Genomic DNA, 14993 nt, shown 5'->3' on the forward strand with positions numbered 1-14993 from the left:
GGTATGTGTTGTGTACAGTAGGGCATGCATGCGTACAGTAGGGCATGCATGCGTACAGTAGGGCATGCATCGGTTTGCCGCCTCTTGACTTGTTGGCGTGTATGCTTCGGTTTGCTGCACAAGCAGACAATTGCCAGGAGGCGGAAATTAGAGAAGGGGCAGATCAATGGAGTTCTGTCGTAACACGAGTGTGCCAGCAAAATTCTGCAAAGGCTGGCACATGGACTGAATGCTACGATATCATAATGTATTCCGACAGTGGAGCTTGATCAATAGTGAGTCAAATACGACTCCCTGATGTGCGCAGTAGCGCACTCAGCATTACCAAAATTACAGTCTTCATACAGCTTTTAGAGTTCAGACGCTCATTGGCTTGAGGTAGGTGCGAATAAGTAAAAAGCGGGAGTCATGGTATTTGACGACTCCCTGGTAAAAAGTCTAAAGAATTTTTTCATCTCTAGTTAGTGTGACGGGTGCAGCAAGGAAGTTATGGCCAGCATGGAAACTATTGCACCGGGCACTAGTCTGTCAAAATTTGAAGCGTCCAGGAGCGGTCAAGGACATGTGTTCAGGGCTTATGATAGATGTTGCAAGCCTCAATCTCTTGGCTTGGGCGGGGGACGGTACTTTACGATCTGATGATCGTGCATGGAAAACTCCCGATGACCTTGCAAGAAGCATTTCTTGCAGTAAAGGTCTGCGTCGCAGTCCAAGCAGCGCACTACGGCGTTGCTGTTGCAGATGCAACACCACGGCAGTTCATCTTCCTGTCGGTACGGGTCATGATACGCAACGTTGGCAGTAGCAGCAGGAGCAACAGGTGGTTGTCGATGGAGGTCCGCTGCTGAAAGCATGAGAACACACAGTGACAATGTCATTGTGAGATACATGCACAGCGCAACACATTTATAATCATGTACGTGCTCATCAGCACTTCTGGTGTATGCAAAGTCACGGAGCTTGTAATGAAACTATGTGCACACACACACACACACCCTGCACACTGTACACAACTTCACTTGAATTGAATGTGCACAGGCCTGTGGAACTGTTACGCTCTAGCACACCTGCATACATGATTACGGTATGCAAGTGTGCTAATGTAGTCTTTATAATTTCTTTAGACTAGCGAAGAAACAGCTCCACAACTTCAGCATTTGGGTACCTGGCGTCACTGTGGGTAGTGCTGGGTACTAGCAAGAGTACATAACCCCCCAGAGTGTGCAACGCCGATCCAGCTCTGTGTAGGGTCTTGGTCGAGCGGAATCGGATCTTCTGATGTCATGCGTACACTTCACACCAGCGCAAGGCCGGTCTCGAGGCAGGGCACCATTGTTTTTGATCCAAGAGTACCCGCGACTCCCCGGGTTCCCCTCAGATGTGTACGGTATTATGACGCAAAGATCCGATTCCGCTCGACCAAGACCCTATGCAGAGCGGATCAGGCGTTGCACACTCTGGGGGGTTATGTACTCTTGGTACTAGTATTTCTTCGCTTCAGCCATGTGCTACACATAACCGTATCTCAGCACACAGTTTACTGGTACAGTACCAAGAGTACGCTACATACAGTACACCCAGCGGATGTTGACCATGCAGGGCCGGCGCCACTGGTGCGGCTGGCGCGGACTTCCCAAAAAGTCGGTCCACGTGGAACGCCCAAAACCGGAGAGAAATTTTGTTGATGTATGATATTGTACAGGGAGTCGTAACATACGGACTACCCTGTCAGTACAGTGCACACTGCAGTAGGCAGTAGCACTGTATTCTGCATTGGAATATCAGACTTGCAAGTTGTACCCAGAAGATGCACCAAAATGCGCCCAGAGTGCAGGATTTACCATCAAATTCCTAAAATTTTCTGAGGGAGTGCCCCCACACCCCCTTACAAATGGGCCCAGCCGCACCTCTCCGCGGGACCTGCCTCAGGCCCTGCCATGTGGTTTGGATTTTCCCATTGGAGTGAGGTCTGTCAATAAAACCAACTGCCTGAACTCCTATCAGCCTTCTCCCTTCAAGTGAGTTGCAGCAAAATATCGAAGGACATACAAGTGATGCCCATGACATTGTTGACAGACGCATCAACCCTGCTCCTGTCCAACAGGTTCACGGAAGATGTGAGCTGTATGCATTATTGAGAGAATGTAAACGACTAAACGTATACAGTCAGACCTCGCATAATCGCACACAAGCGTTTTCCACAAAAATATCCGGATAGGCGAGGGAACCGGATAATCGAACACACACACTGTATGTATGCATGGCATATGCTGTAAATCGGTAACCAACGATTTCCTTCCGGATGGTGAGGGATCCGGATAAAAGAGGACCGGATAAGCGAGGTCTGACTGTATAACATTTATCACGGACATCAATGTTGGCTTCTGTGGGGTATTATCATGCCACATTGATAGCCACCACCATCACCAACAGCACACACGCTTATGGATTGGTACATGCAAGTGGCAAATACATCGCGGAGTCTCTTACCTGGTGCAATCCCCGTCCCACTGCCTGTAGATGCAGTTGATGGCGCAGCTGCTTCTGCTGATGATGGGGGAGGTTGGTCTGCCTGTGCTGGCGTCGGCGGGTCCTGGGATCGCAGGGCATCCGACAGACCGGCTTTCTCCAGGTTCTCATCAAGGTCAGCCTCATCCTGCAGCTGTTTCAACAGCTTGTTGACACCCGTGCCTTCATCATCCATGTCACTGCTGTCATCATCATCATCATCATCTGATGCGCCAAAAGTTTCATGCATTGACATTGCCTTGGCTACCTCACTGTCAAGATTCGCCTTCCCACTTGAGTTGCCGCTGGCATTCTGGGACTGACCCTCAGCAGTGGGATCGCCCTCCGCTGTCCTGCTAAGCTGAGCCACGCGCGCCATTATCTCCGCGTCTTGGGCAAGCCATTCCTGAGCGGCGAGTTGTTCCTTCTTGTTCATAGCAATCAGGTCTTTCAGCAGCGATTCCGCCTCGTTGGTCAATGCCGACTGGTCAGCATCTGCAGAGGCATCATCACTACCTTCTACATCTTCATTTGGTGGTAGTTTGGAGGATAGTGCAGTGGTGCTGTTATCTGTACTGGCTGTTGTGTCATGCTTCGGTGATGCAGTGCGTAGGTTACCGAGGCGGGCATGCAAGTTCTCGTCTTGTGCATCCAGGATGCTGTCCAGCTCCACTTCCTCGTTGGTTTGGTTCAGGAGTAGGTCGACCTCTTCGTCCGCCGTCATCTTTGGTGCCCGCTTGGCGGCAGAGTGATGTGTTTTCTGTTCCAGAGTGGACTTATCGACACCCATAAGCCGTGCCAGGCGACCCTCAATGTCATCTGCCGATACACTACCAGCATTGGCAGCTGCTCGGTCAGTGCCAGAAGGCTGACCTCCACCGCCACCGCTGTCATCCTTGTTGGCAGCAGCTTTGGGTTTCTGCTTCAGCTCAGCTAAGCGCTGTTCCAACACAACGTCCTGCGGCTCTCTGACGTGCTTGACCGTTTGCTCCGCGCGGGATTCAGCTGCTTTTCTCTGACTTGGCGGCAAGTGCTGAAACGCTCTGCGGTCAACATTAGGGGAAATCGACGGGCTTTTCTTAGGCTTAGCTGCTTGACCGGATGCAGCAGCTAACAGCCTAGCTTCAGCAGCACCTCTCTGGCTAGGAGGTAAGTTACGAATAGTTTGGACCTGAGCGGGAGTTAGGACGGCACGGTTGGCTGAAGGAGACCTGCTACTGAGTTGTGCAGTGCCATGAGCAGGCGCAGTAGGGAAATCCCCCTCATGTCTCAAGTCGTTTGTTCTGGAGCTTTCTCCACTTACAGTTACAGAGGGTGTATATTCTGGCGGGTGATCACGATGCTCTGAGTCTGGTGTGGGTTTTGCCTTCTCATCGGCAGACGTGTTGGTCAGCTTTTGATAGCATTTCTCGCACACACGTTGTTTCTCACCATCCAGCTTCAGCCAGTGATTGCTGCATTTGCTGCAGAATATGAAAAGGCACACTGCACAGCCGTGAGACCGTTGGAACAAAGAAAACTCCTGTTGACAGCGTGAACAGGGCATGTTTTCGAACGCACCACAACTACAGTGTAGAAGCTAGCTTGTGGATATAAAGGTTCTCATTTCTCTCAACATTTCTGGAAATTTTGTCTGTGCACTGTGCGAACTGCGAAGACACAAAAATCATTGGATTCAAACATTACGCATGATGTCATAATGATTGTGCGACTGAATATTTTGTCGGTTCCGATATTTGGAGCTGGTTTCAGGAAGTTTTCTCAATCAACCCAGCTGTTCATCCCGGTGATGGATCAATGCAGTCACTGCAGAAAATGGCCGCCCACGTCTCAACACGAGCTGAATTCGGGTTGGAGTGACGAAAACGCAGAAATTGTAGAATCCTACAACTCGATAGAAATGCGCTAGTAGTGATGTCATTGTTACATACAATGTACGTAATCATCGAGCGAATGCGGATTTTTTTATTTCGGCTTTTTCGAGAGCACGGTACTGCCACGGGATCCGGTAATCAATGGTTTTCCACAGACAGTTCGCAGCACAAAAGCCAGTCCTTTCAGCCCAGCAAATTGCAAACCCCTTCCATATCGCCTGTTGACAAAAGACCCTCTTGTAGAGGAATTGGTGGTAGTTGCAGCCCACCACATTGGGTTTAGTCTACCTCTCGGGCCGCCTCTGAAAAGGTAAGTTTCTTGTTGTTCTAACGTGTCTTCTTCATCCCAAAGTGTTACTGTAAATATAACTGTAAACGTCTTCAGCTTGCTGTGCAATGTAAACTAATTTAGCAATCCCATAATAGAGTGATGTCAACGAGAGCTGTACCACTCATGCCGTGGCGGCTCGTATGTTGAAAATCCATTATTTCTTCGCCTCCTCATTCTTATGCCAGGATTCACGTAGCTTTGATTCATTTCTCTTTGGCCAAGTATAGAAATATATTCCTTGAAGATCGCACCTTTTCAACATGGGTACCCGGGTACACTCATATTATGCCAGATTCTACTGGGAGTGGGACCGTTTGCCTTGGTTTCTGGCCAAGTGACACGTTTGTTACATGAGTTGTAAGAATACTACTTTTGAAAACTGCACTTCATAATTATAACACTAAAATGGTCTAAATTTTGCGACAAGTGCTAGTACCGTAAAGTCCGGAGCAAACGCCCACTTCGCAGCAAACGCCCACCCCAGCGGGTCCATACTATTTTCGTCTTTTTCAGGTCAATATAGTTGTAAACAACTGGCATGAAGGTCGAATGCGTACGAGAACGACTGTAATGCCTACAAACTGCCTATGTCCTACCAGGAGGCTGTGCAAAAGCGATTGTCATTATCTTCCTGCAAAGAAATAACTTCTGTCGAGATTTCCTTTCATTCAATAAATGTGGTAGTTCGTTCTCCATGTGGTACGAGTAATGCCGCATAAATGTGTGCAGTGCCACGATGTCGCGCTGTCAGGAACAATAATTGTTCTGATGAAGCGTCAGTCAACGGCTTGACTGGTCCCAATATTGCAGTTAAAGGTCGAACAGGGTATGTAACAGAAGCTACACCTACAACGTCGCTGCTAACTTGTTGAAAACTCCGAAGTGCCCAAGAAAAACATTTGCCTTTGGGCGCTGTGTGATCTCGAAATGATGGCTTGAAACACCGTCAGAAGTGTATTTGGTTCCTTCAATACTCTGTTCTTCGGTACCTTGTTATTCGGAAGAAAACCCGTTCGGATTTGCGAAATAAAACAACCATCATTATAAAATCACTACGAGCTAGCTAGCTCGTGGCTATAGCGCTAGTGCACAAAGAGATTTTGAAACCAGGAAAGTGGACATAGTTTACCATAGCAAAGTGCTCTTCCCGCTACGGTGTGAGATGCACTTTCGTACAGTAGGGGTGACAGTGCATGGGGTCAGTGTGTACAGGCCAGCAGATCTTGCAAAAATGGGGTGGGCGTTTGCTCCGGACTTTACGGTACATGTATTTCATTTTTGTATTCATTGTTTTGAGCCTAAGGGCCGATTTCCACTACGGTACCGTGAGTGCCGTGCCGACGATTTGGGTGGGTCACGTGTACCCCACGGTACGAGCCTGAAACCGAGATTGATTTACACCTGCGCACAGTCGTTCCGTGCATTCCGTCGGCAGGCCAGATCACCATTTTTATCAATTTCTGACTTTCGTCTGGAGGGAAAATAGCGGGGGAGATGACTGGAGAAAGCTCAAAAATAAACCAATCGAAAAGCCAAAAGCCGAGAAAAAAACTTCATACCACAAATACAAGAGAAAGAAAAACTTCCTATCAGGGAGTAGTAAAATACCTACTACTCACTGAATTTGACCTCACGGAATACCACGGGATGCCATTTCCACCCCCCAGAGGCCCTCGGCACCGGAATGTCCACGGCCCGGTACGGCACACGCCACGGAATGAACTCGCGCCAAAACTGCCCCTCACGTGAGCAAATCACCATGGGTACTCACGGCACGGCACTCACGGTACCGTAGTGGAAATCGGCCCTAAGGGAAAGATGCGAACGGGAATGATGACGTTGCAGTCCCAGTCCAATGGTGCATTCAAACATGAACATATTAAAATTTTTGAACCAGCTCTGAAACAGTGATCAAGTGATAACCTGCATACAACACTGTACATGTTATGGTCACGTTCAAGCTATGGAGAGACGTTACATTTTTTTTCATTGCAAGATTTGTGCTCTTGTGCCTTGCGTGTTGCAGATATCAGATATGGACTCGGACTCGGACTCCTCTTCTGATGGTGTCGAGGAGCCATTCGAAGTGGAGACAGTGGACCTGCTGACCCGGCTGAGTGACACGCTAGATGACTTCACGGCCGACGGTGGTGATGTTGAGTCAGTCAGTGATCTGCTGAACAGGTGAGGCACTACACTTACACACAAATGTTGTGCACACTTGCATGCTCGTGCACACAGACATACACAGACACGCAGGCACACACACAGACACACAGGCACACACACATACACACACACACACACACACACACATACACACCCACACACACACACACACACACACACACACACACACACACACACACACACACGCATACACACACACATCACACACACACACACACACACACACACACACACACACACACTTACAAGTACAAGTGTGTACGTGTACTTGCTCACTGCCGAAACTGGCCATATGGGTCTCCCCCGGAGAGGAGAGAGAGATTCAAAAGGAATCTTGGGAAGATTACTCAATTGGCTATTGAACCGTTCAACGACAGCGGATCTGAATCTGAATGAAACAGATGAAGACTAGCACCAGATAACTGTCTAGTCCACACAACTGGCAAAGCTATGTAAACACACACACACACACACACACACACACACACACACACACACACACACACACACACACACATGTACACACACACCGCACGCACACGCACACACACACACACACACACACACACACACACACACACACACACACCACACACCACACACCACACACACACACACACACCACACACACCACACACACACACACACACACACACACACGCACACACCCACACACACACACACACCACACACCACACACACACACACACACACACACACACACACACACACACACACCGCACACACACACACACACCACACACACCACACACACACCACACACACACACATACACACACACTCTGTTAGTCCCAGGATGGCGTCTACTCAATGCTGTGCTCATTGTGTGCGGAAGAGTATGTAGTTGATAGGAAAGGGACAGGCCGGAGCAAGGTCGCTTTGTACACCACCATGGGTAGAAGACTATGCACAGCACCACGGTACCCAGTACCCACCCACAGGACCCGACAACACCACGGTACCCAGTACCCACCCACAGGACCCGACAACACCACAGCACCACGGTACCCAGTACCCACCCACAAGACCCGACAACACCACAGCACCACGGTAACAAGTACCCACCCACAGGACCCGACAACACCACAGTACCACGGTACCCAGTACCCACCCACAGGACCCGACAACACCACAGCACCACGGTACCCAGTACCCACCCAAAGGACCCGACAACACCACAGCACCACGGTACCCAGTACCCACCCACAGGACCCGACAACACCACAGCACCACGGTACCCAGTACCCACCCACAGGACCCGACAACACCACAGCACCACGGTACCCAGTACCCACCCACAGGACCCGACAACACCACAGCACCACGGTACCCAGTACCCACCCACAAGACCCGACAACACCACAGCACCACGGTACCCAGTACCCACCCACAGGACCCGACAACACCACAGTACCACGGTACCCAGTACCCACCCACAGGACCCGACAACACCACAGCACCACGGTACCCAGTACCCACCCAAAGGACCCGACAACACCACAGCACCACGGTACCCAGTACCCACCCACAGGACCCGACAACACCACAGCACCACGGTACCCAGTACCCACCCACAGGACCCGACAACACCACAGCACCACGGTACCCAGTACCCACCCACAGGACCCGACAACACCACAGCACCACGGTACCCAGTACCCACCCACAGGACCACGGTACCCAGTACCCACCCACAGGACCACGGTACCCATTACCCACCCACAGGACCACGGTACCCAGTACCCACCCACAGGACCACGGTACCCAGTACCCACCCACAGGACCACGGTACCCAGTACCCACCCACAGCACCACGGTACCCAGTACCCACCCACAGCACCACGGTACCCAGTACCCACCCACAGCACCACGGTACCTAGTACCCACCCACAGCACCACGGTACCCAGTACCCACCCACAGCACCACGGTACCCAGTACCCACCCACAGCACCACGGTACCCAGTACCCACCCACAGCACCACGGTACCCAGTACCCACCCACAGCACCACGGTACCCAGTACCCACCCACAGCACCACGGTACCCAGTACCCACCCACAGCACCACGGTACCCAGTACCCACCCACAGCACCACGGTACCCAGTACCCACCCACAGCACCACGGTACCCAGTACCCACCCACAGGACCCGACAACACCACAGTACCACGGTACCCAGTACCCACTCACAGGACCCGACAACACCACAGGACCACGGTACCCAGTACCCACCCACAGGTCCCGACAACACCACAGGACCACGGTACCCAGTACCCACCCACAGGACCCGACAACACCACCGTACCACGGTACCCAGTACCCACCCAAAGGACCCGACAACACCACAGCACCACGGTACCCAGTACCCACCCACAGGACCCGACAACACCACAGCACCACGGTACCCAGTACCCACCCACAGGACCCGACAACACCACAGCACCACGGTACCAAGAGTCCATAACCCCCCAGAGTGTGCAACTTGTGATCCTTCTCAGCACAAATCAGTGCCGCAACGAAATCCAAACTTCATACGTCATGTAGTGAGTAGCTATGACGAAATGGGAAGTTTGGCCCGGACCTACTTCGCCCGTTTGCCCAATTTGGGGTCTTTCTTTACGAATCCACGGCCAGGTATTGTACGTAACACGCCTGGAAAGGCTCAAGTACACAAAGAATTATTTTAGAGTTGTCGCACAGTTTTCTCTTTTGAGTGTCTCTCCGATAAGAGAAGAACAATGGCCACTGTTGAACCTAAAGCAAAGCGCTCCCCATTGTCGCCGGAGTGCAGTGTCTCTGTGGACGATATTCGTCAGTTTTTGCTCGATCTGGGCTCCTCATTTTCTTCTCTCGATTGTCAAGTGTTGGAAATTGTTAATTCTTCCAGCACCTGGATAGAGATTTATTGCTCGAAGTCTGTGCTTCTCACATGCAATGGAACACCCGTCAATTTGAACCGTCTGGTTGTGAACCCAGCAGGAACATTCACTTTCGAGTGTCTCTTTGGTGGGCGAACGGAGGAGGGAGAGTGTGCCGATGATTTGGATACGCTTACTCCGTATTTGGAAAGCATGCTACCTTCATCGGACATGAAGTTCTGCCCTGGGATAGCTGACTATGAGAAGCAATTCGAGTCAGTACGTTTCCACACGAAGAATTTGAGGAAGTGGACGTTTCCTTTTGTTCGCTTTGACAGCGAACACTGTTCTGTATGGCACAACGCAGGTCGAACTTTGCCACTTGAGGAGAAGAACTCCCCCATTGTACCATGCAAGGCTTGCAAAGCACTACAGCATGACCTGGAGCGGCTGGTGAAAAGGGCAACTGAAAGAACCCAAGATGACAAGGCTGCAAGAGTGTCAGCATCCTCCACTGTGCCCCTGAAGTATCTGTCCCCTCACAGCCATTCGGTGCATGCTCGCAATAAATCAGAGGTTTAGCGGATCACGAAGCGGCAGTTGGCTCGCTTGGAACAGTTTGACTTTGAACTATGTGAGGAACAGTCTTCGGAACTGTCTGCTGTATGCCAGGACATCAGTTCCAGCTTTGCACCAGACCTGGAGGGAATTTTTGAGGATGCTGGAGATGAGGCCGACATTTTACGGGCTGCTTGGCATTCCGATGTTGTGGCCCGGGAGCAGTTCAACAAGGACCAGAAGCGAAACGCGTCTGGGTCCAAGGGCAACAGGTGGAGTATGATAACTTACCGGCTTGCTCTGGCCGTCTTCACCCGCAGTCCCGCAGCCTATGAAGCCTTGAAGTCTTTTGGGATTTTGCAACTACCAAGTGTGCGCTCTTTGAAGCATTTTACGGGAGCACATTTGGATAACCCCGGGTGGTGTGAAGACAACATGGTCTTCCAACTGCAGAAGTACAGTAACTTCAAGAAGGTGGCCGAAGCTGAGCAGCGGTTAGTCCCCACCGGAGATGGTGTGATGGTCTTTGACGAGGTCAAAGTTGTTTCCAAAGTTCTGTGGAACTCAAAAAGTCAGCAGATATATGGTCTGTCCATGACCAGTGATGACCTGTCCAGCCTGAGCTGCCTCCATGATGTATATACAGACTTGAAGGATGAGAAAACGGACCGCACTGAGTATATACTTCAGACCCTATGGCGGGACATGTCGGAAAGTTTTGATATCATTGGGCCCTACTACACCGCTGCCAAGACTCTGGATGCCAAGTTCACTTTGGCCTGTGTAATGGATACACTGCGCCTTTTCCATGCGTATGACTTCAAGGTCAGTGCTTTGGTCTGTGATGGTGCTTCAACGAACATGGCCATGATCAAGTCTATGATGGGAAAAAGTGGTTCATTCGGCATGCAAGAGGAGGAGGGTCCGAATCGACATGACATAAGGGCCTCGGTGGAACATCCAGTTTGGGCAAATCATCGACTATTTTTCATCATTTGCCCATCCCACCAGCTCGAAAACATGGTTAATGCTTTGAGCTCGTCGTCTCATGGTGGAGCTAAGGCATTTGTCACCCAGGAAGGTGTTCCTTTTGGATGGCAGACTATTATAGACATGTACCAACGGGAGTGTGCCAAGATGAGAGCAGGCGAGCCTCGCGATGTGCCACATCTCCGTAAGAACTTTGTTTATAGGGACTCCTGGACTAAGTTGAATGTTTTGCCAGCCAAAATCATGCAGCAGGAGAAAGTTCTGACCGAACTTGCTGTGCACTGCCTTAGCCATCCTGCCGATGTAGCAAATGTTCAAGCATCCCGGCAGTACCTTCTTGCTTGCAGCAAACTATTTGAGGAAGGCACACTCTCCCATGCTCCAGTACGCAGCCCCACATGTACACCACTGCAGTCCATCAAGTCAGGGTATGCATTCTTTGAGTCATGGCTGAATGGACTTTTACTGGACCCAGCCTTCACTGCCTCCTCTCCAAAGCAGACCTCATTCTTGTCGTGGCAAACATGGGACCTCCTCAGGATAATGTGCTTTGGCTTCGTGGAGTTCTGTGAGGACTATGTCACACGTCATCCAGGATACTACATTGTGCCAGTGAGAGTATCGGGCAGTGCTGTGGAGACATTGTTTTCCCAGCTTAAGCATTCTGCCGGAGGCCGTTTGTCTGCAGTTAATTACAGTACAGCCCGCGCATCTTTGGCTTTGCAGCGCAACCTTCATCCAGTCCATGCAAGTGGCAAGGACTACCGTGATGCTGCACTTGACTATGAAAGTGTGCCACTACGTAGGAAGAAGTAAGCACAGACAGGCATGTCACCTTTCAGGAGCTCGTGTTTTCTTATTGTTTGAGGTGGGTTTGTCCCCTTGAATAGCCTCATTTTTTCTTATTATTTGAGGTGGGTTTGTCCCCTTGAATCGGCCTCATTTTTCATATTTTTTGAGGTGGGTTCGTCCCCTTGCATAGCCTCATTTCTTCTTATTATTTGAGGTGGGTTCGTCCCCTTGCATAGCCTCATTTCTTATTATTATTTGAGGTGGGTTTGTCCTCTTGAATAGCCTCATTTTTCCTATTATTTGAGGTGGGTTTGTCCCCTTGCATAGCCTCATTTCTTATTGTTTGAGGTGGGTTTGTCCCCTTGAATCGGCCTCATTTTTCCTATTGTTTGAGGTGGGTTCGTCCCCTTGCATAGCGTCTTATTTTCTGATCATTTAAGGTGGGTCCATCCCAAGTGACTGAAGCCATTTATGCATCTATGGAGCGTGTGCACCATTGTATATATTCCTTTGCCTTTTTGCATGCGTCCCTCCTGGAGAGTTGGGCGTGGTTGTGCGCATCACTTGCTGTCCTTTGCATGCTTGTCCGGTGGTTACCGCGATGGGCCTATGCCACATGTGCACTGCTGTATATATTCCGTTGCTCTTTTGCATGCATCCCTCCTAGAGCTGTATATATTCTGTTGCCTTTTTGCATGCATCCCTCCTAGAGCTGTATATATTGATAATTCTGTTGCCTTTTTGCATGCATCCCTCCTGGAGCTGTATATATTCTGTTGCCTTTTTGCATGCATCCCTCCTGGAGCTGTATATATTCTGTTGCCTTTTTGCATGCGTCCCTCCTAGAGCTATATATATCCCGTTGCCTTTTGCATGTGTCCCTCCTTGAGGGTTTGGCGTGGTGGTGTGCGGTACTCGCTGCCCTTTGAATGCTTGTCCAGTTGTTTCCACGAGGGGCCTATGATACGTGTGCACCACTGTATGTATTCCATATGTTTACAAGGATCATGGTGTTACAGCTTCGGCTTCATCTACGGCAAACCTCATTGTTTTGTGCCTGTTTTGTTGTGTGTTGTGATGGACTGTGCGAGAAAGGATGAGTCTGCCAATGATTTTCATCAAGAGTCCATAACCCCCTATAATACGGGGGGGGGGGGGGGGTATGGACTCTTGTTCTCATCTGTTTCACAACATTGTATGATGATTGTTTTGTCCCCTTGGCACATGGTAACGGTAGGTTCGCAGTGCTCTCTGATGTTTTTTTTTGAGTTGCTCAATAAGACTAAGAGTCACAAGCCAGCATAATGCACTCAGGTAATAAATAAGACACACTGTAGTATCCTCACACAACCAAATCATCTCAACTGCATGTATGTAACTTGGCCTTTATGCAATGAGTGAATGTTCGCACAAGAAGCACTGACCATCACTCCGCTTCATGATGAGTGGGCCAAATGGGAAGAATGTTCTCTTCTCCCAACACTACATCGAACTAACGTGCACAACCATGCCAAACCCTCAAGGAGGGACGCATGCAAAAAGGCAACGGAATATATATATAGCTCCAGGAGGGACGCATGCAAAAAGGCAACAGAATATATACAGCTCCAGGAGGGATGCATGCAAAAAGGCAACAGAATATATACAGCTCCAGGAGGGATGCATGCAAAAAGGCAACAGAATATATACAGCTCTAGGAGGGATGCATGCAAAAGAGCAACAGAATATATACAGCTCTAGGAGGGATGCATGTAAAAGAGCAACGGAATATATACAGCAGTGCACATGTGGCATAGGCCCATCGCGGTAACCACCGGACAAGCATGCAAAGGACAGCAAGTGATGCGCACAACCACGCCCAACTCTCCAGGAGGGACGCATGCAAAAAAGCAAAGGAATATATACAATGGTGCACACGCTCTATAGATGCATCAATGGCTTCAGTCACTTGGGATGGACCCACCTCAAATGATAAGAAAATAAGAGGCTATGCAAGGGGACGAACCTACCTCAAACAATAGGAAAAATGAGGCTATTCAAGGGTATAAACCCACCTCAAATAATAAGAAGAAATGAGGCTATGCAAGGGGATGAACCCACCTCAAATAATAGAAACAATGAGGCTATTCAAAGGGACGAACCTGTCAGGCAGATACTGCCCTCTTACATGCATTCATTGATTGTGTGGAAAGTCCTGACAACGCAAGGATAGTGACGTCCTTCAAGCATTACCAACATGGAGCCGGTCTCGTAGATTGAGACCACTGGTGGAAGATTTCCCATCTTCCAGAATCTGGTTTTGCTCAGCCGCATCAATGACTTCTCCGCACACTGCGTTCGTGACCTTCATGACGAGCTTGTAGGCCACGGCAATGATCACTTAATCCTCATACTTGTCTATGCCAAGTGTAGTCTGGACTGAGGAGATAAGACTCTTGGGTAGTGTCTTGTCATGCTCAATACACGCAGAAGCAACCCTGACTAAATCATTGCCATACGTTGAGTAGGCATCGTAGTTAACAACAGAATAAATCTTCTGCAGGGCCAGACGAGCAAACTCCATATGCTCCTCCTTCAGGAACCTCATATGTCCCTTGTCACGAATGGAAAGCGACTCCGGAATGCTGGCTTCATCTTTCTCTGAATTGCTGACGCAAAGAGAACGAAGCAACACCAGCTCATTCTCTTCATTTCCACTCAGTGATCCGGATGTCTGTGCAGAGGCTTTTCTCTTCAAACCACCAATGCAGGAGGACAGTGCCCAGCCAAAAAAGCGATGGTAGTGTGTATCTGTTAGGGGGGCAGGGTCCAACTGGGCCAAGTTGTCCACAGGCTTCAGCACATGTTTTATCACACGGCAGCACTCCAGCCA

General features: G+C 49.8%; 3 protein-coding genes across 4 annotated transcripts in view; 2 read left to right on the plus strand and 1 right to left on the minus strand.

Annotated features, from left to right (window-relative positions):
* Positions 1-348: 348 nt before the first annotated feature.
* LOC135809901 (abscission/NoCut checkpoint regulator-like) lies at positions 349-4152 on the minus strand. 2 transcript variants are annotated; one of them, XM_065323346.1, is made up of 2 exons: positions 2491-4152; positions 349-841 (listed from the first exon to the last, which is right to left on the minus strand). In XM_065323346.1, exons 1-2 carry the CDS (start codon positions 4052-4054, stop codon positions 597-599), a joined length of 1809 nt encoding a protein of 602 aa, XP_065179418.1. In that variant the 5' UTR covers positions 4055-4152; the 3' UTR covers positions 349-596. The 2 variants fall into 2 exon arrangements, with proteins under 2 accessions (XP_065179418.1, XP_065179417.1); XM_065323345.1 differs by having other exon boundaries at positions 349-844.
* A 350-nt stretch (positions 4153-4502) lies between these two features.
* Positions 4503-14993, plus strand: part of LOC135809903 (DDB1- and CUL4-associated factor 1-like) — a 42933-nt gene continuing 32442 nt past the window's right edge. The window contains exons 1-2 of the mRNA XM_065323348.1: positions 4503-4692; positions 6740-6897. Coding sequence (XP_065179420.1) covers positions 6749-6897 — 149 coding nt within the window. The 5' untranslated portion in view covers positions 4503-4692; positions 6740-6748. The remainder of the gene's footprint in view (positions 4693-6739; positions 6898-14993) is intronic.
* On the plus strand, positions 8703-13252 carry LOC135809902 (uncharacterized). The gene has a single exon (XM_065323347.1). The coding sequence runs from the start codon at positions 10619-10621 to the stop codon at positions 12143-12145; it is 1527 nt and encodes a 508-aa protein (XP_065179419.1). The 5' UTR covers positions 8703-10618; the 3' UTR covers positions 12146-13252.

Source organism: Sycon ciliatum, chromosome 2 (genome assembly GCF_964019385.1).
Source record: "Sycon ciliatum chromosome 2, ocSycCili1.1, whole genome shotgun sequence".
NCBI classification, from domain to species: domain Eukaryota; kingdom Metazoa; phylum Porifera; class Calcarea; order Leucosolenida; family Sycettidae; genus Sycon; species Sycon ciliatum.